This window comes from Quercus suber, unplaced genomic scaffold (genome assembly GCF_002906115.3).
Source record: "Quercus suber isolate HL8 unplaced genomic scaffold, Cork oak 2.0 scaffold_347, whole genome shotgun sequence".
In the NCBI taxonomy this organism is placed as follows: Eukaryota; Viridiplantae; Streptophyta; class Magnoliopsida; order Fagales; family Fagaceae; genus Quercus; species Quercus suber.
The window spans coordinates 319348-340392 of record NW_027069799.1 but is presented as its reverse complement, the minus strand read 5'-3'; the positions used below and the strand labels follow the sequence as shown (position 1 = coordinate 340392).

At 34.4% G+C, this 21045-nt stretch overlaps 2 protein-coding genes and 1 non-coding gene across 3 annotated transcripts; 2 read left to right on the top strand and 1 right to left on the bottom strand.

Annotated features, from left to right (window-relative positions):
* The first annotated feature begins 3483 nt into the window (after window positions 1-3483).
* Window positions 3484-8234, top strand: LOC112024391 (ABSCISIC ACID-INSENSITIVE 5-like protein 7). The gene is made up of 5 exons (XM_024057028.2): window positions 3484-3654; window positions 4565-5790; window positions 6850-6921; window positions 7015-7044; window positions 7935-8234. The coding sequence occupies exons 2-5, from the start codon at window positions 4690-4692 to the stop codon at window positions 8007-8009; spliced, it is 1278 nt and encodes a 425-aa protein (XP_023912796.2). The 5' UTR covers window positions 3484-3654; window positions 4565-4689; the 3' UTR covers window positions 8010-8234.
* Window positions 8235-12297: 4063 nt separating this feature from the next.
* On the top strand, window positions 12298-12370 carry TRNAE-CUC (transfer RNA glutamic acid (anticodon CUC)). Its single transcript has one exon. It is a non-coding gene; the product is annotated as a tRNA-Glu (tRNA).
* A 1541-nt stretch (window positions 12371-13911) lies between these two features.
* LOC112024392 (protein DJ-1 homolog C) lies at window positions 13912-20351 on the bottom strand. Its single transcript, XM_065759946.1, is given in 10 exon segments — window positions 13912-14469; window positions 14547-14684; window positions 15208-15408; window positions 16700-16777; window positions 17571-17576; window positions 17832-18005; window positions 18101-18174; window positions 18177-18249; window positions 19564-19764; window positions 19956-20351. Coding segments are annotated over 10 exon segments (1419 nt in total). The 5' UTR covers window positions 20220-20351; the 3' UTR covers window positions 13912-14259.
* Between the last annotated feature and the right edge of the window lie 694 nt (window positions 20352-21045).

The window sequence follows — 21045 nt, the reverse complement described above, 5'->3', positions numbered from 1 at the left end:
ACAACACATTATTTATTCTTTCTCTCTTTATTTATGTTCAACAACCACAATTACCATCGCCACCGCACTACACACACCTAACACCAACACCACCACCACCAACCCATAATCTACTGTCAAAAAAAAAAAAAAAAAAAAAAAAAAAAAAAGCACAGCCACCACCAACAAACCCACAGCCACCATAAAACAAACCCACAGAACACCACAAAACAAACCCACAACCACAAATCACAAATCAAACCCATGCCATCGAAACCCACGCCGATCAAATCACAAATCAAGCCCAAACACCGAAACCACACATTGATCTCAACCTTGTGGCATCCTTGTTGTTGCGTGAAAGAGGCTGAGCATGAGAGAGGCTGAGCATGAGATGGAGTGAAAAGTTAAATGGGGCTTGAATCACAACCAACAGACCTAAATCCAACCACCCAAACGCCAACCCAAACACCACCCAAACGCCACTCAAATTCGATCCAAACGCCGGAAACCCATGAATAAACCCACAAAAACCCATGAACAAACCCACGCCGGAAACCCAGGAACAAACTCACGACCTCCATGCCTCCACCATAACTTTTTTGATTGAGCTTCCAAGTCGTTGCCTCCATTCCATTGAAGAAGAGAGAGCAGGAAGAAGAGAAAGCAAAAAGAAAGAGAGAGAAAGATTATGATCTACAGAGAGAGAAGAGAGAAGACCAAACCGATTAAAATATAATTTTTTTTTTTTTTACCATTGAGGTATAGTGCGATTCTACATTTAGAATTGCATTGTAGCACAATTGTATTTTTTTTAACAATACTTGCATTTTACAACGCCTAATGGAGTGGGTTTTGGGGCTTGAATGGTAAAAGGAGCTTTTATTTTGACATTTAGCCTTTCCATTGCTGATGCTTTTAAGATTTGTTGTGAAAATATTATAGACATAATACTTCTCTAAAATTCAATACCAAACACTTGTGACTCTAAAATTCAATACCAAACACTTGTGACTTGTGAGAAAAATTTAGGGATACATTAATAATTTTATACTATAAAAGTCAAAATCACCTCAACATCTCTACCTTCCCCTCCCTTTCCACCCAATTTGGATTGATAACAAAAATATGGCCCACGAAAAGTGCATGCTTCTTCCATATAAGGCTATTTTATTTTCTCTTATGTCAACTTTTAGGGAAATCTAATCATTTTTCCCCTTTTTTTTCTTTCCATCCAAACATTGTGTTAACCATGTTAATTGGTCCACGTTGTTGGTTGACAATTAACAAGCCTATCTTTAGAGATGGTTTTTTTTTTTTTTTTGGTTATATTTTAATATTTATCTTTTCAAGCCTAGAAGACTAGAACAAATTCCTTTGAAATTATAATTTATTTATTTATTATATCTACTTACTTTATTCTCTCACCTCTATAAAAAGGGATGCACTACATGATGTATTTTATACATATAACTTCTCATTCATAACATTGGAGTCTTTTATGTGAAATCCACATATTGTAAGTGAGAATTGAAAAGTTTTATGTATCAGAAACATAATATACTTTTTTATAAACAGTAAAAACCAAAATTTCTATTACAGGAGAGAGCAAAATCATGTGTTCAAGTAGTGTAATTTATATCTAAAAGATTTGTATACAAAAATGACATTGCCACATTAAAAAAAAAAATTGTAGATAGAGATCAATCATATTCTTTTGCCTCGTGTTTGAATCTTTAACAAGTTCATTGTTACACGTACCATTTTTGTTTTGAGGAAATTATTGGTTGATACTTGAAAGGGCAAGAGACTATTGTCTTTTAAAGATAAGGGTTGAATGGAGTGAGAGTTTGAATATCAAGGAAGTGCCAAAAAATTTGCATTGAATATGACCTACTGAATCTTAGACTGCAACCCTTCTCCAATTTCTGATTCTGAATACACCCATTATTGAACATTGAATCATTATGTCACCTGCAATCAGATATTTACATTGTACCACAATATTGCCTATCGTCAAAGTTATCCGAGGTAAGCAAAATCTAGTTTATGTCCCATACGAAATATGATTAGTGCGTTTGGCCAGCACAAAGATTAAAGAAAACAGTTTTTTTTTTTTTTTCTTATTATATATATTATTATATATTTTTAAGCTTATTTTGGTCTATTGCAACCCAAACAAAGATTAAAAAAAACAGTTTTTTTTTTTTTTTCTTATTATATATATTATTATATATTTTTAAGCTTATTTTGGTCTATTGCAACCCAAAAATAAACTTTCATCGTCGCCATAGAAAAAATGTTCATAATTTGTTAGAGTAATACATAATGATTAGTGTAATATTACTTTCATATATGATTATTAGTATAAATATTATTTTTATTGCTTACTAATTACAATTTATAACCTCAAAAATTACGAAAAATGTTGTGTAATGAGATTTATTCAAAAAAAATTTTCCCAATTTATTTACTTGATTTTTTAGAGTTGAAAAAACCCAAATGGATGATGCAGGATGATCCCATATCAGATTATATGTATCTCACTGTGCTCCTACCACTTAAATCTTGTCTTGCATGACAAGGAATTGCCCGAGCATTAAATGGGGAGTACCCCACTATTTGAACTCAATCTTGAATTCGGTCCACTTAAATCTGTCTTGCATGGCGTTGGACCACTGAGCACAAAATGGGAAGTATCAACCTTACTCAACCCACTTAAATCGTGTCTTGCATGACAAGGAATTGCCTGGGCATTAAACGAGAAGTACCACTACTTGAACTTTCAATTTTGAATCTGGTCTACTTGAATCTGTCATGCATGGCATTCAACCACTGAGCACTAATAGCATTCCCATTGAAAAATTGTAAATGATATATGTAGGAAAAATTTAGCATAAAGGTACAAAAAAAAACCCATTAGTTGAACTTGTAAAATATTATAGGATAATATATATTATTTTAATGAGTAGAATAAGAAAATAAAAATTGAGATGTTAATTGTATTGTAAAATAGTATAGTATAATTGATAAAATAATTTTTTAAAATGATAAAATAGCATAAAATGAAAGTTGCAAATGCAAATGCTTTAAATTGGAAGTTCTAGTACTACTATAGTATTTATAGTTCATATCGCGCCTTGTCCTTGGCTGATCAGACTGCTGATACATACAAACGCCAAACGGGACTTCAAAATATGTAGATAGAAACCCACCACAGCAGATTAAAACCCAGTACCCACCAACACCCAGCCACTATTCCATTTCCACACCAATAAAACCAAACGCAAAGATCACCATCAAATCCTTATGTCGGAAAGCTCCACTGAACGGTCCAGATCTTCCCACTTAGCCCCATCCTATTGGCCAGCAATCACATCAACACTTTCAACACTTCAACCATTGGTCCACGTTGCGAGATCTCGGTGGCTCTCCTCTCAAATTCCAATATTCTATTCTCTCTATATATATAATGGTATAAAACAAAAAATAAATAAAAATGAGACAATCAAAATCGACCCCCTTAAATAAATGACTCGTGGCCAAGACACTTGTCGATTCCACCATAGCCCAAGCTATTGAGACTGAGGAAGCAGCTTCGGACACGACACTCTCTCTCTCTCTCTCTCTCTCTCTCTCTCTCTCATACTACTCGCTCCCAAAATTTTGTACAAGGTAAAAACTAAAACACCCTTTTCTTTCTTCTTTAGTTCTTAACTTATTTTTTACTCTCTCTCTCTCCCTCTCTTAAGTTATCTTTGTTGTTTGTTATTTTTTTTAATTATTTTTTCTACTACTGTTTTTGTTTTCATTATTGTCTTTTATGATAATTTTTTTCGTTTTTTTTCTTGAAGTCATTACAAAAAAATTTTGATGGAAAATTTGTTAATATTAAGGAAAAAATAATTGGTTGTGAAAAACAGTTGCAGGAAAGGGAATTAGAAATGGGGTAGTTTTTCATTTTGGATGTTAATGTGGTTTTGGAGGTTTATCATGTTGTTTAAGATTTGAAAGTAATGACTTTGGCTTTGGTTTTGATGAATTTAATGGATATTATGAATCTAATGATGGAATGAATTGAAATCTAGAACTTGTTTTTTTAATTTTTTGGATTATATAAGTTGGTGAAATTTGGATCTGAATGAAGTTGGAAAATATAGAGGACTATAGTGACCAACTGTTTATTCTGATCTCATCTGTATATAAGACAACATGTCCGGTTCTAGTGACTTCTGCTTTGTATTACATCAGATTTCTTTAAAATGGGATCATATTCGAGGTTATTGGTTGGACGTTTACTACTTTAGATTCTTCAAAATGGGGTTTTTATGTGATGTTTTTTGTCGTCATGGTTCCAATAATCCAGGATGAAATTCAGTATTTTGGTTTGCTTACTCATATGGGGTTTCCAAACTTAATTTTGGCTGAAATTCATTGGTGGAATTTATTATTATGTTTGCAGTTTGATGTTTATGTGTTTTTAGTTTTACTCATTTAGTCCATGGATGGATCTGAGTGTGCATTTTCTGCTTCACTGACCCAATTATTTTTCTTGATTTGGTGAATTCTGGATCTGAATCTAAAGAAGCCAAGACAAAGCTAGCAAACAGAAAATTACTATTCTTGGCCTTCTCCAAGTGGATGCTACTACATATAAGACAGTTTGCTTAATTAAGTCGACCTGTTGCCATTACTTGAATTTTCCAAAAAATGGGGTCTCATATAAACTTCAAGAACTTTGGTGATGCACCACCTGGGGAGGGGAAGCTACAGGGAAATTACTCCTTGGCCAGGCAATCTTCTGTATACTCCTTGACATTTGATGAGTTCCAGAACACCATGGGTGGATTTGGAAAGGATTTTGGATCCATGAACATGGATGAACTTTTGAAAAATATATGGACTGCTGAGGAGATTCAAGGCATGACTTTCACAGTTGGTGGGGGTGAAGGAAGTGTCCCTGGTGGGAATTTGCAGAGGCAAGGATCTTTGACATTGCCCCGGACACTTAGTCAGAAAACTGTTGATGAAGTTTGGAAAGACTTGGTTAAGGAAAGTAGTGATGGCGGTGGTGCTAAAGTTGGAAATGGCAATGCCAATGGGGGATCAAATGCAAATGTGCCACAGAGGCAACCAACTTTGGGAGAGGTAACTTTGGAGGAGTTTTTACTGAGAGCAGGAGTGGTGAGAGAGGATATACAACCAACTGTAAGGCCAAATAATAGTGTATTCTATGGTGAATTACCGCGACCAAATAATAACACTGGTTTAACTTTCGAGTTTCAACAACCAAATCGAAGCAATGGAGTCTTAGGTAATCGGATCATGGAGAATAATAATTCAGTTCCTAATCAGCCTCCTGGTTTAGCAATGAATGTAGGTGGACTTAGATCTTCTCAGCAACAAATTCAGCAGCTGCAGCAGCAACAGCCACTCTTCCCCAAACCAACAAATGTGCCTTTTGCCTCACCGGTCCATCTAGTAAACAATGCTCAGATTGCTAACCCGGGAAGTAGGGGTTCAGTGGTTGGAGTTGCAGAGCCTTCTATGAATACTGCTTTAGTTCAGGGTGGAGGAATTGGCAGGGTAGGTTTAGCTCCTGGAGTTGTCACTAGCATTGCCGGATCTCCTGTAAGTCAGATATCATCAGAGGCAAAGAGTACTATAGAGACATCATCATTATCACCAGTTCCATACGTATTTAGTCGAGGAAGGAAATGTGGTGGAGCTTTGGAGAAAGTAGTAGAGAGAAGGCAGAGGAGAATGATAAAGAATAGGGAGTCGGCTGCAAGATCACGGGCTCGTAAGCAGGTAAGCATATGATTTTTCCATCACACTACGTATAGCAGTTAATTCACTCTCTATTCTGTTTGCTTTTTTACGCCAGCCAATTGTGTAATAAAAATGAATCCTTGTAGCAAGTATTTTGGTGTGGTTTAAAGTCCTATACTACTTTATATCCTTAAATACAGATAGAATGCTAGTGCACAGTGCAGAGCTATAGCTAATATCAAATTTATTTTAATTTATAACACTATCCGAAGTCGTTTCAATCTAATAATTGAGAAAATATATGGTTTTAATTAATAGCAGCAGTAAAACTATAGTTTATGGAGAAAGTGAAACAGTATAAGGGTTTAATTAATAGCAGCAGTTTGTACACCCTATAGCAAACTTTGTGTGCAGTTCCTTTGCACATTATGTGGATCCTATGGAGAAATTGAAACAATAGTACCTTCAACAGTGTCAAACCTATATTAAATTTACTAAGTTCATGTTTCATGAGGTTTTTGTATAACTGGATGCTTGTAGTAATCAATAGGCCTTTCAACTGCTCTTCATTTCTTGATTTTGTTTATCTCCATAATTTCAGATAGTAATAATTGGAGATCTTGTGTGTGTGTGTGTGTGTGTATTTGTACTGTTTTAATACTTATTAAAAAAATTGATGAAAAAAGAAACTGACGCAGCAGGACAACCTAGGCTTCACCACCTAGAACAGTCCTACGATAAACATTGCAGCCAATAATTCTAAAGCTACTATACCGATCTGGCTTTTAGGATCTGTAGTAACTTGTAGCTTTTTGGAGACAATCAAGTGAAATGTCCACTTAAACAGCCAGTATAACATAGATATCATAAATAGGAAAAAAAGTAAATCTCTTCCATATTAACTTGGCTAATGTCTAAAGGCTAAATCATATTACTTTAAAAAAAAAAAATGTCCATATCATTGTGATTGTATTCATTTGAAGTGAAGATATTTTGTTGAATCATGTATCAGCTACAGCTTTATAAATTTATGAGATTTTGATTTTGTTTATAGAAGTTGATAATAAACTTCATTTTTCTCTTTTGGGTTTCTGGCAGGCCTATACCTTGGAACTGGAAGCAGAAGTTGCAAAACTTAAAGAAATGAACCAAGAATTACAGAGAAAACAGGTATATTTTAACGAAAGTAAAAAAAATCTTGGTCATTTATTTGGTAATTTTGGTTGTGAGAGACCCAATTTAACCTTATTTTGGTTTTTGCAGGAAGAAATTATGGAAATGGAGAAAAACCAGGTAGATGTCCCCTTTGAGTTGTCTCATTATCTTACATTTTATATTTGATACAGAGTATTCCATCAAACAACAAACACATTTTCATATACCCATAACTTCAAAAATATCTATCCACTCTTTAGTGTTTCAATGAACAAATCACTCCATTGTTACCATGATCTTTGTTACAAGTTAGCAGGCTACATCAAAGGGGTATTTCTTAGAGTAGACATCTTTTTCTTCCATCTGCATCTGTGTAATGGTTAAGAGATTTTAGTTCTTGTCAATATAGACTGAAAATAGCACATTAAAGGAGTGGATGTCCTGAAACAAAACTTGTTATGAGATGAAATTTTTTGATTAAAAAAAAAAAGAAGAAGGCTAATTTATAAAATCAATTAATTTTTTGGCACCTATTTTAATTTCTTGGCAGTAAGCCTATACCTTGGGGACAACGTTAGTATTTCTTGTCAAAAAAGTTGCTACTTAACAATTGATAGTAATCACATTCAAGACCTTTATGCATTACGTTATGTACACTTACTATATGAGAAAGCAATGAAGTACCGAATTTAAGGATGAGTCTTACAAATGAATTACCATTGACCAAGGGTGAGAACCATGTTATTGGACCAAATAAGGTCGCAGTCAGGAAATTGAATTCACAAGAAAATGCATATTTATTTCTCTCTCTCACGCAGGCACACATATTTTGAAACAAAACTAGTTCGCTAATTCATTAACTTGTTCTAGTTCTCTAATTCATTAACTTAACAAGTGAAGCAAGATTTCATTTTGTTGCTTCAACAGCTTATTGTTGTAAATTATGAAAATGCACTGACACTTGTCGATTAATATTACTGGTAGAGTTGGAGGCTTAAGCAACTCTTTTTATCTGGTTGTTTTTGCAGACATTAGAGACAATGAATCAGCAGTGGGGAGGTAAAAGACAATGCTTGAGAAGGACTCTGACAGGCCCTTGGTAGAGATGATGAACTGGACTTCGGATATAAGGGTTGGTGGTTGAGTATGGAGACATAGGCATTTGTGTGATATAAGGATAGTAGTGTGTATCTGATTACAGTCATATACTACAGAGGGTAGGTACCTGTATGTATAGAGCAGATAGTGTTTGAGTTGTAAATTATAAACTGAAATAAGAGTTTTATCCTGTAGATTAAAACTTGTGTTAGTGTGATACCTGTTTGTAACTCCACTGATCACTGTTAGGGCAGTTGAGATTCTTAGGCAAGCCTTATGCTTCAGTTTGGCTCAAAAACCAGAAACAAAGTTGAGATTGAGTAATATGACCTATTTCTAACCGGAACAGGTAACAAAATTATTATATCGAAGGCATATATGCCCTTTTGTGCAACTCCTCTGATCACAGAGGGCAGTTGGAATAGGAGTTAGAATTGTAAACTCGTAAAATTGTGTATAGTTATATATATTCACTAGCTATATGCTCGTGCAATATATGGATTAATAAAAAAATAAAGTTAAATAAAGAAAAAAAAATCACAAAGATATAAGTGAAATCGAACAAAAACCAGTTAATATAAATAAAATAAAAATTACTTTAAATTATATGACAAAACTACGAAAGGTTATTAAGTTCAATGTCTAGACCTTAGGAAAGGTACACAAATTTTCAAATAATATAACATAATTTTGCATATATAATGGACGCAAGTTTTTGATATGTGAAATATTTTAATCATAATCATTAAGAGTATAAGGTCTATACATTCAAAAAATGTACAAAATTTTGTATAGGAAAGGTACACAAATTTTCAAATAATATAACATAATTTTGCATATATAATGCACACAAGTTTTTGATATGTGAAATATTTTAATCATAATCATTAAGAGTATAAGGTCTATACATTCAAAAAATATACAAAATTTTGTATATTAAATGTACACAATTTTCTAATAATATACACAATTCTCTAAATTCAAAGTACTTATTTAACTTTTTTTTTAAAGAATGCACACAATTTCTTATATTCAATGCATGCAATTTTTTGATGTATGAATATTTTTCTTCACAAATTGTTAGAGTGTAAGGTTTGTATATTCAATATTCAAACTTTCCAAGAATGTAAAAAATGTTGTATATTCAATGTACATAATTTTTCAAAGAATGTACACAATTTTGTATATTCAATATATAAAAATTTTAAAACAATGTACATAATTTTGTATGTTTAATGTACACCATATTTTGATGTGTGGACAGTTTTCGTCACAAATTACTAAGTGAAAAATCTTTACTTTTAATATCAAAACTTTCAAACAATGTGCGGTTACATTCAAATTCTCAAAGAATGTATCAAATTTTGTATATCTGATATAAGAGCTTGGTGTTTGGTGCAAAAATGGTTGTGGAGGAACCCTTTTGGATAGAATGCACCTTGGATATATCTTTAGTAGGTAAACAAGTTGGAACAAAGTCTTTCCAAACTACTTCGGAGAGTAACCCTTCAAACTTCTCATATATTTAACCATTGAATTGCACGTTCTTATTATATCATTCATACTTACAAAATTTTAAAAAGATCAAAGATCAATTGCCATGTCATCAAATAATTGTTAAAATTTCAAGTTTTTATGATTTAAAATAGTGTATAAAAAATAAGTTTATTGATCGAATAGTAAGTAATATCTGATTTGAAAGAAATTTGATATGTATGTTAAGAACATAAGGAATATAAAATTCAACTGTCGGACTTATTATGTGTGTGTGTGTGTGTGTGTGTGTACATATACACACTAATAAAAATTATGCTCAAATCGGAATTTTGATAATAAAAAGTTGTTGTTGAAACCAAATTTCATTAACTAACAGAAACAAAAACATCTGAATATAGAGGACAAAACCTCTCATAATCCAGACTCGAGTTATCATAGAAAAGGAACATACACAAGTCCATAGGATGACTATCCAAAAGCACAAAATCCTGGCTTGAGGCTATACCTCTTCTGGCCAATGTATCTGCACATTTATTTGCTTCACATAAGCAATGACTCATTTTCACTTAAGGGATCCAATTCAAATGCTCTAAACGTTCTTTTGAGACCTTATATTGTCCAACAAGAGTCTCTTGCCTGCTTCTTTTGGTTCGGGAAAGGATCGTGGAAGTTTTGAAATAAATGAAAAGATAATTTACTTTCATTAAGTGATTTATTAGATAATCAAAAATAGAGGATCTTGAAGACTATTTGAAATTCAGAAGAACTACGCAAAGGAGCCATTGAACAATTGGAAAAAGCAGGCACCTTGCTTTTGGTACTCTCGAGAAACAAATCGCTCTCCGGGAGGGAAGGGCTTGTTATACTCCCAATCTACTTTTCAAAATAAAAGTTCTCGAGCTGGATTAGAAGATTAGTATATGAATTCCTTGGTTACTTGCCTCGCATGAGCAAGCCAAGCTACTCATGCCAAGCAGCTAACTTCGAGTTTCTATTGAGTGATGGGTCCTTTTGATTGAATATGATAGCTAAATTGGCACAGGGCATTCAAAGCTTTAAACAAAATTGCTATTGAGATATTGGGCCCTTACGGTATCTTGTACACATTCGATGATTGGCCAAGTGAATAAGTCAACTTCAAAGTGGATTTATTGTGTGAAGAGTGTGTAATGATCTGTGGCCGCTTGCTTGGTGGGGTGGCTCCTCCGTTATGGGTAAACAAGAAACCCGACTCTATGAACCTGAGGAAAGGCTACACAGTAGTAGTCGAGGCGTTAAGACTAGAGCTTTTTGTAGTGCAAGTAGGAATGCAAGTGAATGAATCCCATCCCCTAGCGAGTGAAATGCTTATGCCCCCTTAGAGATAGGGGTTTTCTACTTTAGGAACAGGTATAAAAAATTCCTTTAGATAACTTTCTAACTTTTAAAAAATAATTATTTTTGATGATGTATGGAATCAGTTAGTTGAACACTTCGCCTTCGATGGACTACAGCGTTAGCGGAGGCCTACAAAAAGAGAAAGCAATCAAAAGGTGACCGGGGTGAACCGGCCAAACACCCTCCGATGATGAAGTTAGTTTTTTCTTCTAATGGAGTTCACACTTTCTTCAATGTAAAAATCAGGAAATTTATACCTTTGCATGGTTAAAACTGGGCCTTATATAGGGTATTCTAGGGCGGTTATTAGTTCAATAACTTCCCTAGAATCTTGGAATCCGGACATAACCTCCTCAACGGCTATAAAAATCATAACCGCCGTTGGAAGTTACATACATTGGAGGGATTGGCGGCGATGAACGCGGGTTGATGAACTGCTCTGAAGTTCGCTAAGTGTTTGCGTAGTCGTCCATGCGCTCTGCGCATGGACGACTCTTTGTCGTGCCGTTGTGTGGTCGTCCATGCACCTTGTACATGGACGATTCTCTCGACTTGATTCCTTGGAGTGATCAATTGCCAGACATCCCAAGGACGAGATATCTGGACGAATAGGAGATGGCCTGATGTTTGACTAGCAGTTTCTCATGGACGACCCCTCTGGACGAACCATAGATGTGATTTTTTTTATACATCAATTTCTATAATCTAATCTTTTATTTAATTATATATTTTTTATATTTATAATTATATAGTAATAAAAATTATTATTAAGAATAAATAATTAAAATAAATAAATAAATAAGTAGAGAGAATGGACTTGATTCACCTTTGCGTAGAAGGCGTTCGGCAAGAACAAGAGCAAGAATTTCCACGTCCAGTAGTGAGGTTTTTTTTCGAATTTAGTTGATGAGAGTCCTATAATCCATGACAAGAGAGGCATGATATAAATCATTGTTATACTCTTCAGTATCCCAACCAAGCACTCTTGCATCAACTGGTGGACACCCCTATGGCTCAAGCAAAAGCCTTTTTAACCCAAAGTCCTATGGGGTCTCAGATTAGGCTCCCTCCACTGACCCTCCCCGGATTGCCCAAAGAAGAGACACTTGTGTTGAGTTTTATACTAGCCAAATTTGGGGTTATACCTAACCTAAAATTAACTAAATAATTTGAATGCATTTTTTTTTTTTATCTGCATAATTGAATGTATTTATAGTGTGGTGAGGATTGTTCTATCATATACGTATCGATTTGTATGTGCTAATTCAAAAGAAAAACTAATAACAAATTGACATAAAAAAATCACCTGGGCTGGAAGCTGCACCTTGGTAAGGTACAACGGATACTCTGAGAGAGTATATCCCATTTTTGAGAATATGTAGGAATTAAATATAAAACACTTTGTGCAATAACCAAATCTCCGTTGTAGTCTAGTTGGTTAGGATGCTCGGCTCTCACCCGAGTGACCCGGGTTCAAGTCCCGGCAACGGAAATGTTTTTTTTAACTCTTCCACTATGAAACCTCTTTGCAACATTGACATATAGCAAAATGAGATTTTATGTAAAAATTATTATTACTATTATTATTGCATTTTGTAGGATTCAGATCCTCTATATTTTTTAGGGTATTCTAATAATAGATTTCCTTAAATCTTAACTACTCTTTTATGATTTGAATGTTTAGATTTTTCCATTTTAGCATTCTAGTAACAGTACTCTTAAAATAATAAAATAATGTGCAAACAAAACAATTAAGATTATTGTTAGTAGAATGATAACATAGCAAAATTTAAAGAATGGTTAAGATCTAAGAAAATCTATTTGGTAGAATATCCTAGGAAACTTAGAGGATCTGAATCCCATTTTGTGAGGGTGAAGAGAGTGGATAGTGATTGTTGTATGTAAAGAAAGAGTGTAAGCTCATATAAAGTAGTATAAAGCCTAAATCATAGCTAATAGAGCCCAAAAATCACTTATATCATATTGTGAATTGGTCATGCAAAATGAGATTTTGCTATCGTATATGTGCAAATATACAAGACAATGGAGTTTATGCAAAACAATTTTGGGTAAATTACAAAGTTGGTCTTATCCTTTATATCATATTTAAATTTGGTATCGAACTTTTTAGTTGGGTTAATTTGGTACTTACCGTTATTCTTTGGATAAAAAAAGCTGATGTGTCAAACGTAACAATATAAAATTATTTTTCATGCCACGTCAGATAACAATTGCACCGCCACGTCAAATTAAAAAAAAAAATCAAATTTAAAAATGAGACGTGATCCCACCAACCAAACACTATATATATATATATATATATTTTTTTTTTTTTTTACATCACCTCCTTTTTCATAGCTTAATCAGGCCCATCAAAAGCCTACCATGAATACTGACTCTAATATTGCCATACTTAGAATAATCGCTGCTACAAATACTGATGTTGCTTTAATTAGATTTGTTTGTAGCCCAGGCAGATCAAAGTCTTCGTTTTTCCAATAGTTGCCATCAGGTATAATTGAGTGGTTTTCCACAATCAAATGGGCTTGGCAGATGCTGTACTACAAAGCTTGTTCACACTTCACATACATATCCTAGTATTTTGAACAAGTTTTCCTTGATCCGCCGCTCCGGTACAGCAAACCACCAAATGGAGAACCCAATCCATAAGCAAGTTACAAGAGCAAATCTTAGGTCCTGGAGATTTGTTTTGTGGTGTAGCTTTCCATGGTCCAATTGAACAGATGATGCTGCGATTGCTTCTTGCCATCCTAAACAATTTTTTCTCGACCCACACTTTTTTAAATCTCACCCAAAGCAGCTGTTGACTCTTGAATCCATGATTAGCGATTTTGGGCAAGCAGGTCTCTCTCTCTTCTGGCGGCATTGGTGTCTCAGTTTTTTCTTTTTATTAAAATCTGGCGTGGCTGTACAATTGGCAGCTAATATGGCATGGAAAATAATTTTTTATTATTCTATTTGACACGTCAACTTTTTCCATCAAAATGTTAAAGAATAAATTGAAATATGGTCTAAAGCTTTCAATCTCAATGCATTCTGTTTGACATTAGACTAAAATTCGGAGTTTGAGAACAAATTCACAAAATTTGCAGATATTTGACATATAAATCGTGACCAAAAAGGTATCTTATATATTAGTTTCATGCAACATCACTTTTACATTGTGACCAGTCTTCTAGTAAAGGATAAAGCAACCATGACTTCGTAGATGTTCTGTAGAGACTCTTTAACTCTGAAATAGAGCAATGCACTTATGAAGAATTTTCTACTCGTGTTGATTTGAGTAGGGGATAAACTCTTCATTTCTTATGGCAGACATAAAAAGTTGCCTTTAACCTCCAAAGATTTGACATAGATCCCCTAACTCCTTGGATACTCAAAAACAAGACCTTCTGCAACACTTCTTGCTCTTCCATAACCAAAAAGCTTGCCTACAATAGTCAAAGCAAAATCTACTACTGTAGCAAGTCCTCTGCTTGTAATCAGTTTACCGTCAATGACCACTTTGGCACCATCCACTACTTTCGTAAGCGTGTCTACGACAGATGGATGGGCAGTCGCTCTTTTACCCTGTATGGGCAGAGGAATGGCAAAGCTTTAACATGTGAAGGTTCAAAGCAGGATGATAACAATTGGTTTTGAATTACCTTCAGTAAACCCTGTCTTTGCAGGACTGTGGGTGAAGAGCAGACTGCTCCATATATTCTTCCAGCTGAATCTTGTTCTTTGATCAGCTTCTTGAGAATCTTAGATTTGTGTATCCGCTCAACCCCAGCAGTTCCTCCCTGAAAATTTACAATGGAAAAATCTTAATGGGTGTAGTGTGGAAAAGAAACAATAATAAGCAGAATAAACACTAAAATTTAAAAGAGGCAAGGGGGTGATGGGTGGGAAAAGATGCATCATGTCAAAAGAAAAAAGAGAGGGAAAAATTTACAAAAAATCTTAGTGCATACTGCATCTTGGGAAATGGAGCATACAGCCAACCAAATATAGAAGAGAAAATGAAGTAGCAAGAATGAACCAAGCACCAATAGGTTAACTTCAACATGGAGAATCATGATGAAGCCTGTGCTGACTCAACCAATTAATAAAAAGAACTTCTAAGACTTCATATTTCATTTGATCTTGGCCACGCAAAGATATAATCTATCTGACCAATGCCAATTCTGAAGTGAAAATTCAAGATGTTTTTTTTAAAAAAAAAAGAAAAAAAGAAAAAGAAAAGCATCCCTACATCTTAACACTATTAAGAAAGGAGCAAGACTGCTGCTTGTATTATCCAAAAGAGATGCTTGTTTATCTTACTGGAAGAATGATTATATCATATATTGACTCAGCAGCATCGCCAATTAACTTATCAGCAACAATTTTTGTGCCTTGAGATGCCAAAATTTGCACAGATTTTTCAAGTGAAGCAATGATGACATCTACTTTTGCTCGCCGTAGAATATCTGCAATAGTTACTATTTCAATTGCTTCAGAGCCATTTGCAACTGGAATGAGGACCTGCATAACCATGAGTGATGAGAAAATATCCTACAAACAATGAAAAAACATCCATAGGTGTTGGATGAACCTACATCAAGGATGCAGGTATGTGTCAGTACATGTCAAGTGTAGACAAACTTGTATCTAAACATATGCTACATAGCATGTAAAACATGAAGGGCAAGCAAAAGAACAAACAATGTGATAAAAAAAATCTTTCAAGTAATGGCAATCAGTCTCAACCCTTATGCGCCCATCTTATTCAGCTAATAGATACGAGGAAAGCAACTCCTTAGCAGCATACTTATATGATTAAAAAAAAAAAAAAAAAACCAATTGAAGTTTTCTGGGGTAAGAACCATAATGGAAAGATTGATAAGCTAAGAATGTATTGACCCCTGTGATAAATTAACCAATTGATTTAGCCAAGTTAATTAATTAATTCAATTAACATGCAAAATGCGTAGTAGTACAAACAAATCACCAATTAATTAAAGTGCAGCGGAAATTAAATTGACAGGGTAATTTGTTTACAAATGGAGAAAACCTATACGGCAAAAATCCCACTACTCCCGAGAATCCACTATTATCTAAACAAGCGGCTACAAGTAAAGGAATCATAATATCTTATACCCAGTTGATAGATGCTAGCTGTCGAACTTTAAAATCCAGCACTTTCTCACTTGTTTCTTGCATAGACTTGCACAGTTTTAACACTTAAACTTGAAACTTGTTCCTTGAAGTATTAAACATATCCTAGATCTACCCAATTACAAGTAAAGTGCGTTTTGTCAAAGGATTAGCCAATTATAAATTAACATATGTTCCTAACATCAAATCACATATGTCCTAACAAAGATAATAATTCTGTGTTGAAAATTTCTTCCCTAATTACGGATCTATTGCTAACCATTCCTTTAAAGTGGGACACGGGGACTATAACTTACTAGTGCTGTTAATAGTTGAGAGCACAGACTACAAATTACCCATTGACTGCAATTATCAAATGACTTACTGCTTTCCCATAAAAGGATTTTGAATTATTTCTAGAAATACTTTATGCCAAGAAATGATCATTTGGAGGTAAAAAATGGCAAGGAAATGATAAATAAGAACTATAAGCAGAATTTAAGTACCTCCTTTTGTTCATCCATAAAAGAAAGGGACATTATCTATCAAAGAATAGAAGAATAAATGTAGTAGTAGGAGGTGGAAAAGTAGTAGTAAATAAAAAAAAAAATTCATTAACCAAGTTGCACATCTGAACACAAAAGGCTTTCTCATTTAAGGAAAAAGAGAAGCAACTTACACGAGGGGTGTGGTCAACAGACCATTCAACTTTGTTGAACTCTTCCTTTGTTAGATTATCATCAGCAGAAGACACCAACTAATATAACAGAACCAAAGCGTTAGCTCAAGCAAATTAGGAAAAATATATAAGACAAACTCTGATGAGAGTGAAATGATAATTTGTTATTCAACTACAAAGAAACGAATGACATGTTTAGTTTTGGGATATCAGAAAGTGCGGGACTTAGCACATTCACCACTTTGCCTTCTTTATACCTGCATCTTGTATATACTTTACATCAAGATTAGAATTTTGTGAGTGAGTGTGTGTGTGTGTACTTAAAAAAAAAAAAAAAAAAACCTATAACGTGTTGAACATCTCTCTCTTTACTATCAATAATAATGAGCCCTCAACCTTCAACGGTTTTGATGGAAAGAGGTCATTGCGATTGTTTGATTTCTGTAGAATATCACCTTTTCCTTACTAGTGTTATTAATGGGTATCTAAAATACTCCTTATTGTCCATTTTTCATTATGCTTTTGTTACTATGCATTTTCCATTTTGACCAAACCATAAACAATCTTAGTGCAAGTTTGGAGCAGAGGCAGAAGAGAGGGGAGAGTGGATAGAACATACTCCCTCTTCTCCCCCTATCCAAACTAGGGTTAGCACAGCAGAGACACCCTAGTTGAATTCTTTTATGCTTCTGATCCATATTTCAGAATCCAAAGAATTTAAAAAATGCAAGTGTCTTGAACCTCAATTAAGCCAAGCCTTTGAAAAAGGGACACCTTCAACCTGTACAGTACTTATCCTTTGGTATGCTAGTTTACAGTATAAATTAATCAAATGAGATCTGGTAAGTTGCATAATGTATTCAAATCCTACTAGACTCTCTCTCAAGCAAAAATTGCTCTTTTATTTTTTATACTATTGATTTCCATCTATATGAATCTACCTTCACCGCTTCAGCAGATTGTATCAGAGAGAAAGATTGCATCAATGGCATGATGATCCACATGCTTTGTTACAGAAAATAGAAAAAACTCTAACTTGTATCATGAAATTCCTTCCATGACAAATGTGAAATAACCATCGAAGGATAAATTCTAAGCTGCAAACCCAACTAGAGTAGAGGCCTTACCAAACTTGTCCAACCTCTTTGGCAATTGACTCTCCAAACAGCTGCTCCACCAAGGAAAGAGAAAACTCAAAAGTAGTTCCAGGACCACGGCTTGTTGTAAGCTCTCCTGAAACTTGAATACTAGATTTAACAGCCCAGAAGGTTGGAAGCTTGTCCATGAATGCAGGGTGACAAGTCGTCTTGCAGGACAAACTACACCACAATTAGCCAAACATGATACATTTATATGCATGTATTCATTAAATTTCAATCAAAATCAACCCAAGGTAGCCACCTGCTTTTTCTTCAGAAGACCCCAAGGCTTCAGTGTGACTGCAGGGGCAGCACAGATAGCCCCATATAGCCTTTTTCCTCAGCTTGTTTGCTCATTATTTTCTGCAGAACTTCACAGTCTCTTAACTGTGCTGAGCCGGGCATTCCTCCCTTAAAACAATGCAGATTGCATTAATCACCAAATAAATTAATTGTCAAACCTATTTGCACAACTTGTTAGTCTACAACTGGATTCCCACATAAATTGATTGATTGGTTAGTAAGGATGCAATTGAATAATTATGATGCCAAACCCTCTGCTCAACCAAACTACATGAGGAGTAACAAAGGAACACCCAAAGGAAAAGGAAAAAGAAAAAGAAAGTACAGGATTAACAATTAACATCTAAAATCAATATCATCAATGAAAGCTAATAAAATTGAGGAAGAAAAAGCTGAACTAGCAGCCAACTCCCATGCGTGTAAAGACCGCAGGAACAAAGTACTACTGTGAGCTTATGGCCTTCAAAAGAGAGTGCTTTCCTTCTCTCCAAATAATTCACATTAAGCATAATGCAACAGCCCTCCAAATTTCAGACTTGACTTTCTTTTTCTTTTTCCAAAACAATATTTCCAGCAAGCCAATAACTCAGTCACCAACTCACTGTCCTTGGCATTACCCAACTAATCCTGAATAAGCTCAAAATAAGTGACCATAAATCTGTAGCTACCATGCAATGAAGAAAAATGATATCCACAGACTCCCCATTAGATTTTCACATTCATCCCAATAAATAAATAATATACCTGCTTCGTCAAATTATCCTTTGTTAAAATTTTAGTTATTTTACCCTTTGATACTGTCCAACAGTTCAATCAAAGATTGCCACACAAGGTGTGCAACTCTGATGCGCTATTTCACATTACACACCCCCCCCCCCCCCTTTTTCTTTTTCTTTTTCTTTTTCTCAAAGCCTTATAGTAAGGGTTTACAAAAAAATTATGATTCTTAAAAAGGGACCAGATCATCCTATCCTCTTCAGATATAGGGAGGGTTCCATAGGTTCCCTCCATAAGGACTGCTCCCTATATCTGAACACCATCCACCCCATGAATTCCCATGTTTATTTTCTATCATTCTCCTCCAAGGGAATCCGTCTCCACCGCATAAAGCCACGACCATTTACCAAGCAAAGCTTGATTAAGAACTAATTATCTCCTAACCCAATCCTTCAAGTTGGATAGATAGAAGTGCAAACAGAATTTCTATTAACTAAATGGAATTTAAGCTCACATCTCATTGTTCATTTCATTTCAATAATGCCCTTGCCTACAATTCTTGGCTTTAACACAGTGCCTTGTTTACCAAATGACTAAACTTTATCATGGCCACACGCAGCTACTATTCTTTGCTTCTACACTAAAATGAAAAGAACTTGTAATTTTTAAGGTTATGCAATAATTTAACAAGCATAAAATTTGTACCGGCAATGCGACCAGATCGAAAACTTGATCAGAACAAGTCGAGATCGAGGTATCAGCAACCAGTTTGGTACCGCTAGAAGCTTCAATCTGAAGCTGTGGCTCCACTGAGGCCACGGTCACATCCGCACCAGCTCGGCGTAGAACATCAACTATAATAACAGCTTCCATTTCCTCTGTACCAAATCCAATAGGAACCAGAACCTGCCCACACAAACACACGCAAATAACAAAACTTTAATCTTTCTAAAACAGTAAAGTTTCTCAGCTAAGCACTTAAGCTCCGTTTGGTTGCCGAGGAAATACAAAATTATATAAAGTTCATTTCTTTCGCCATATTTCTCAGCAATTTAAACTTTTCTAACGAAATGGAGAAGTGGGTGTTGTAGAAAAACCTTCTTTGGAGGAAGAGAGCTGGGGGTTGTTGTTGTTGTTGTTGTTGTTGATGTTGTTGTTGTGATTGTGGGTGTTGGTATTGTTGGAGAGAGGGTTTTAGTGGATTTTGAAGTGCGTTTTGGAGTGGAAGTTCGTCGGTGTTGGGAGGGCATGGATCCAAATGATAAGGAAGAAAAAGTAGTTGCAGAGGCAGCCATTGGAGAGAGCTTGTGAGAAGAGAAGTTGAGAGGCGTTGGTGAGAGAAAAGACGAGAGAGACACCATGGGAATGGATGCTTGTTTGCAAAGCACCAACTCCAACTCGCAGAACCAGACTGTCACTGTCGTGACTTGTGAGAGATCCTTATCCGGGGTTTAGTTCGTTTTCAAACTCTTCGCTTTCTGAACATCTCACACCATTTCGTTTGCAAATAAATTAAAAAAAAAAAGAAAAAAAAAAGAAAGCTAAAATATAACAATTGTTTTTAATTTTTTAATCAATGTTATACCATTCAAATAATTTTCTTTACTATCTTGAATTAAAAAAAAAAAAAAAAATTACAATTAGGTTAAATTAGACTTTCTAAATTTAACATGTTTTCAGTTAAGTTATTTAATTTTTTTTAATTTCGATTTTTTTAACATTACCTTGTTTTTAGTTTAATCATTATGTCTAATTGCACATGCAACATGCATGCTCAAATGCCTTTTTTTATTTTTTTTTTTTATTTTTTTTATTTCAAAACTATTATTTTTATGTGTGTGGATGTGTTGTCTTTATTTTTTACCACAAATTTCTTTTAAAAAATTTGCATGAAAACATACATTAATTATGAATTCTATCCCTCGTAAAAAACAACTTATTTTAGATACCATTTTCATGTGATCAAAGCATATAAAATAATATTGCATTGTAGCTTAACTAACACTATCCAAGGTTCAAATTGCTCCACCCTCAACAATTAAATTATCAAAAAGAAATACCAATCTATTTTCTATATAAATTTTCGTATGAAATATTGGAGGAAATTAAAGATCTGCTTGGTTAAATATTCTATGGAAGTATTGAAAGCTATTTTTTGCAAACATATTGACACACAAACTTTTTTTT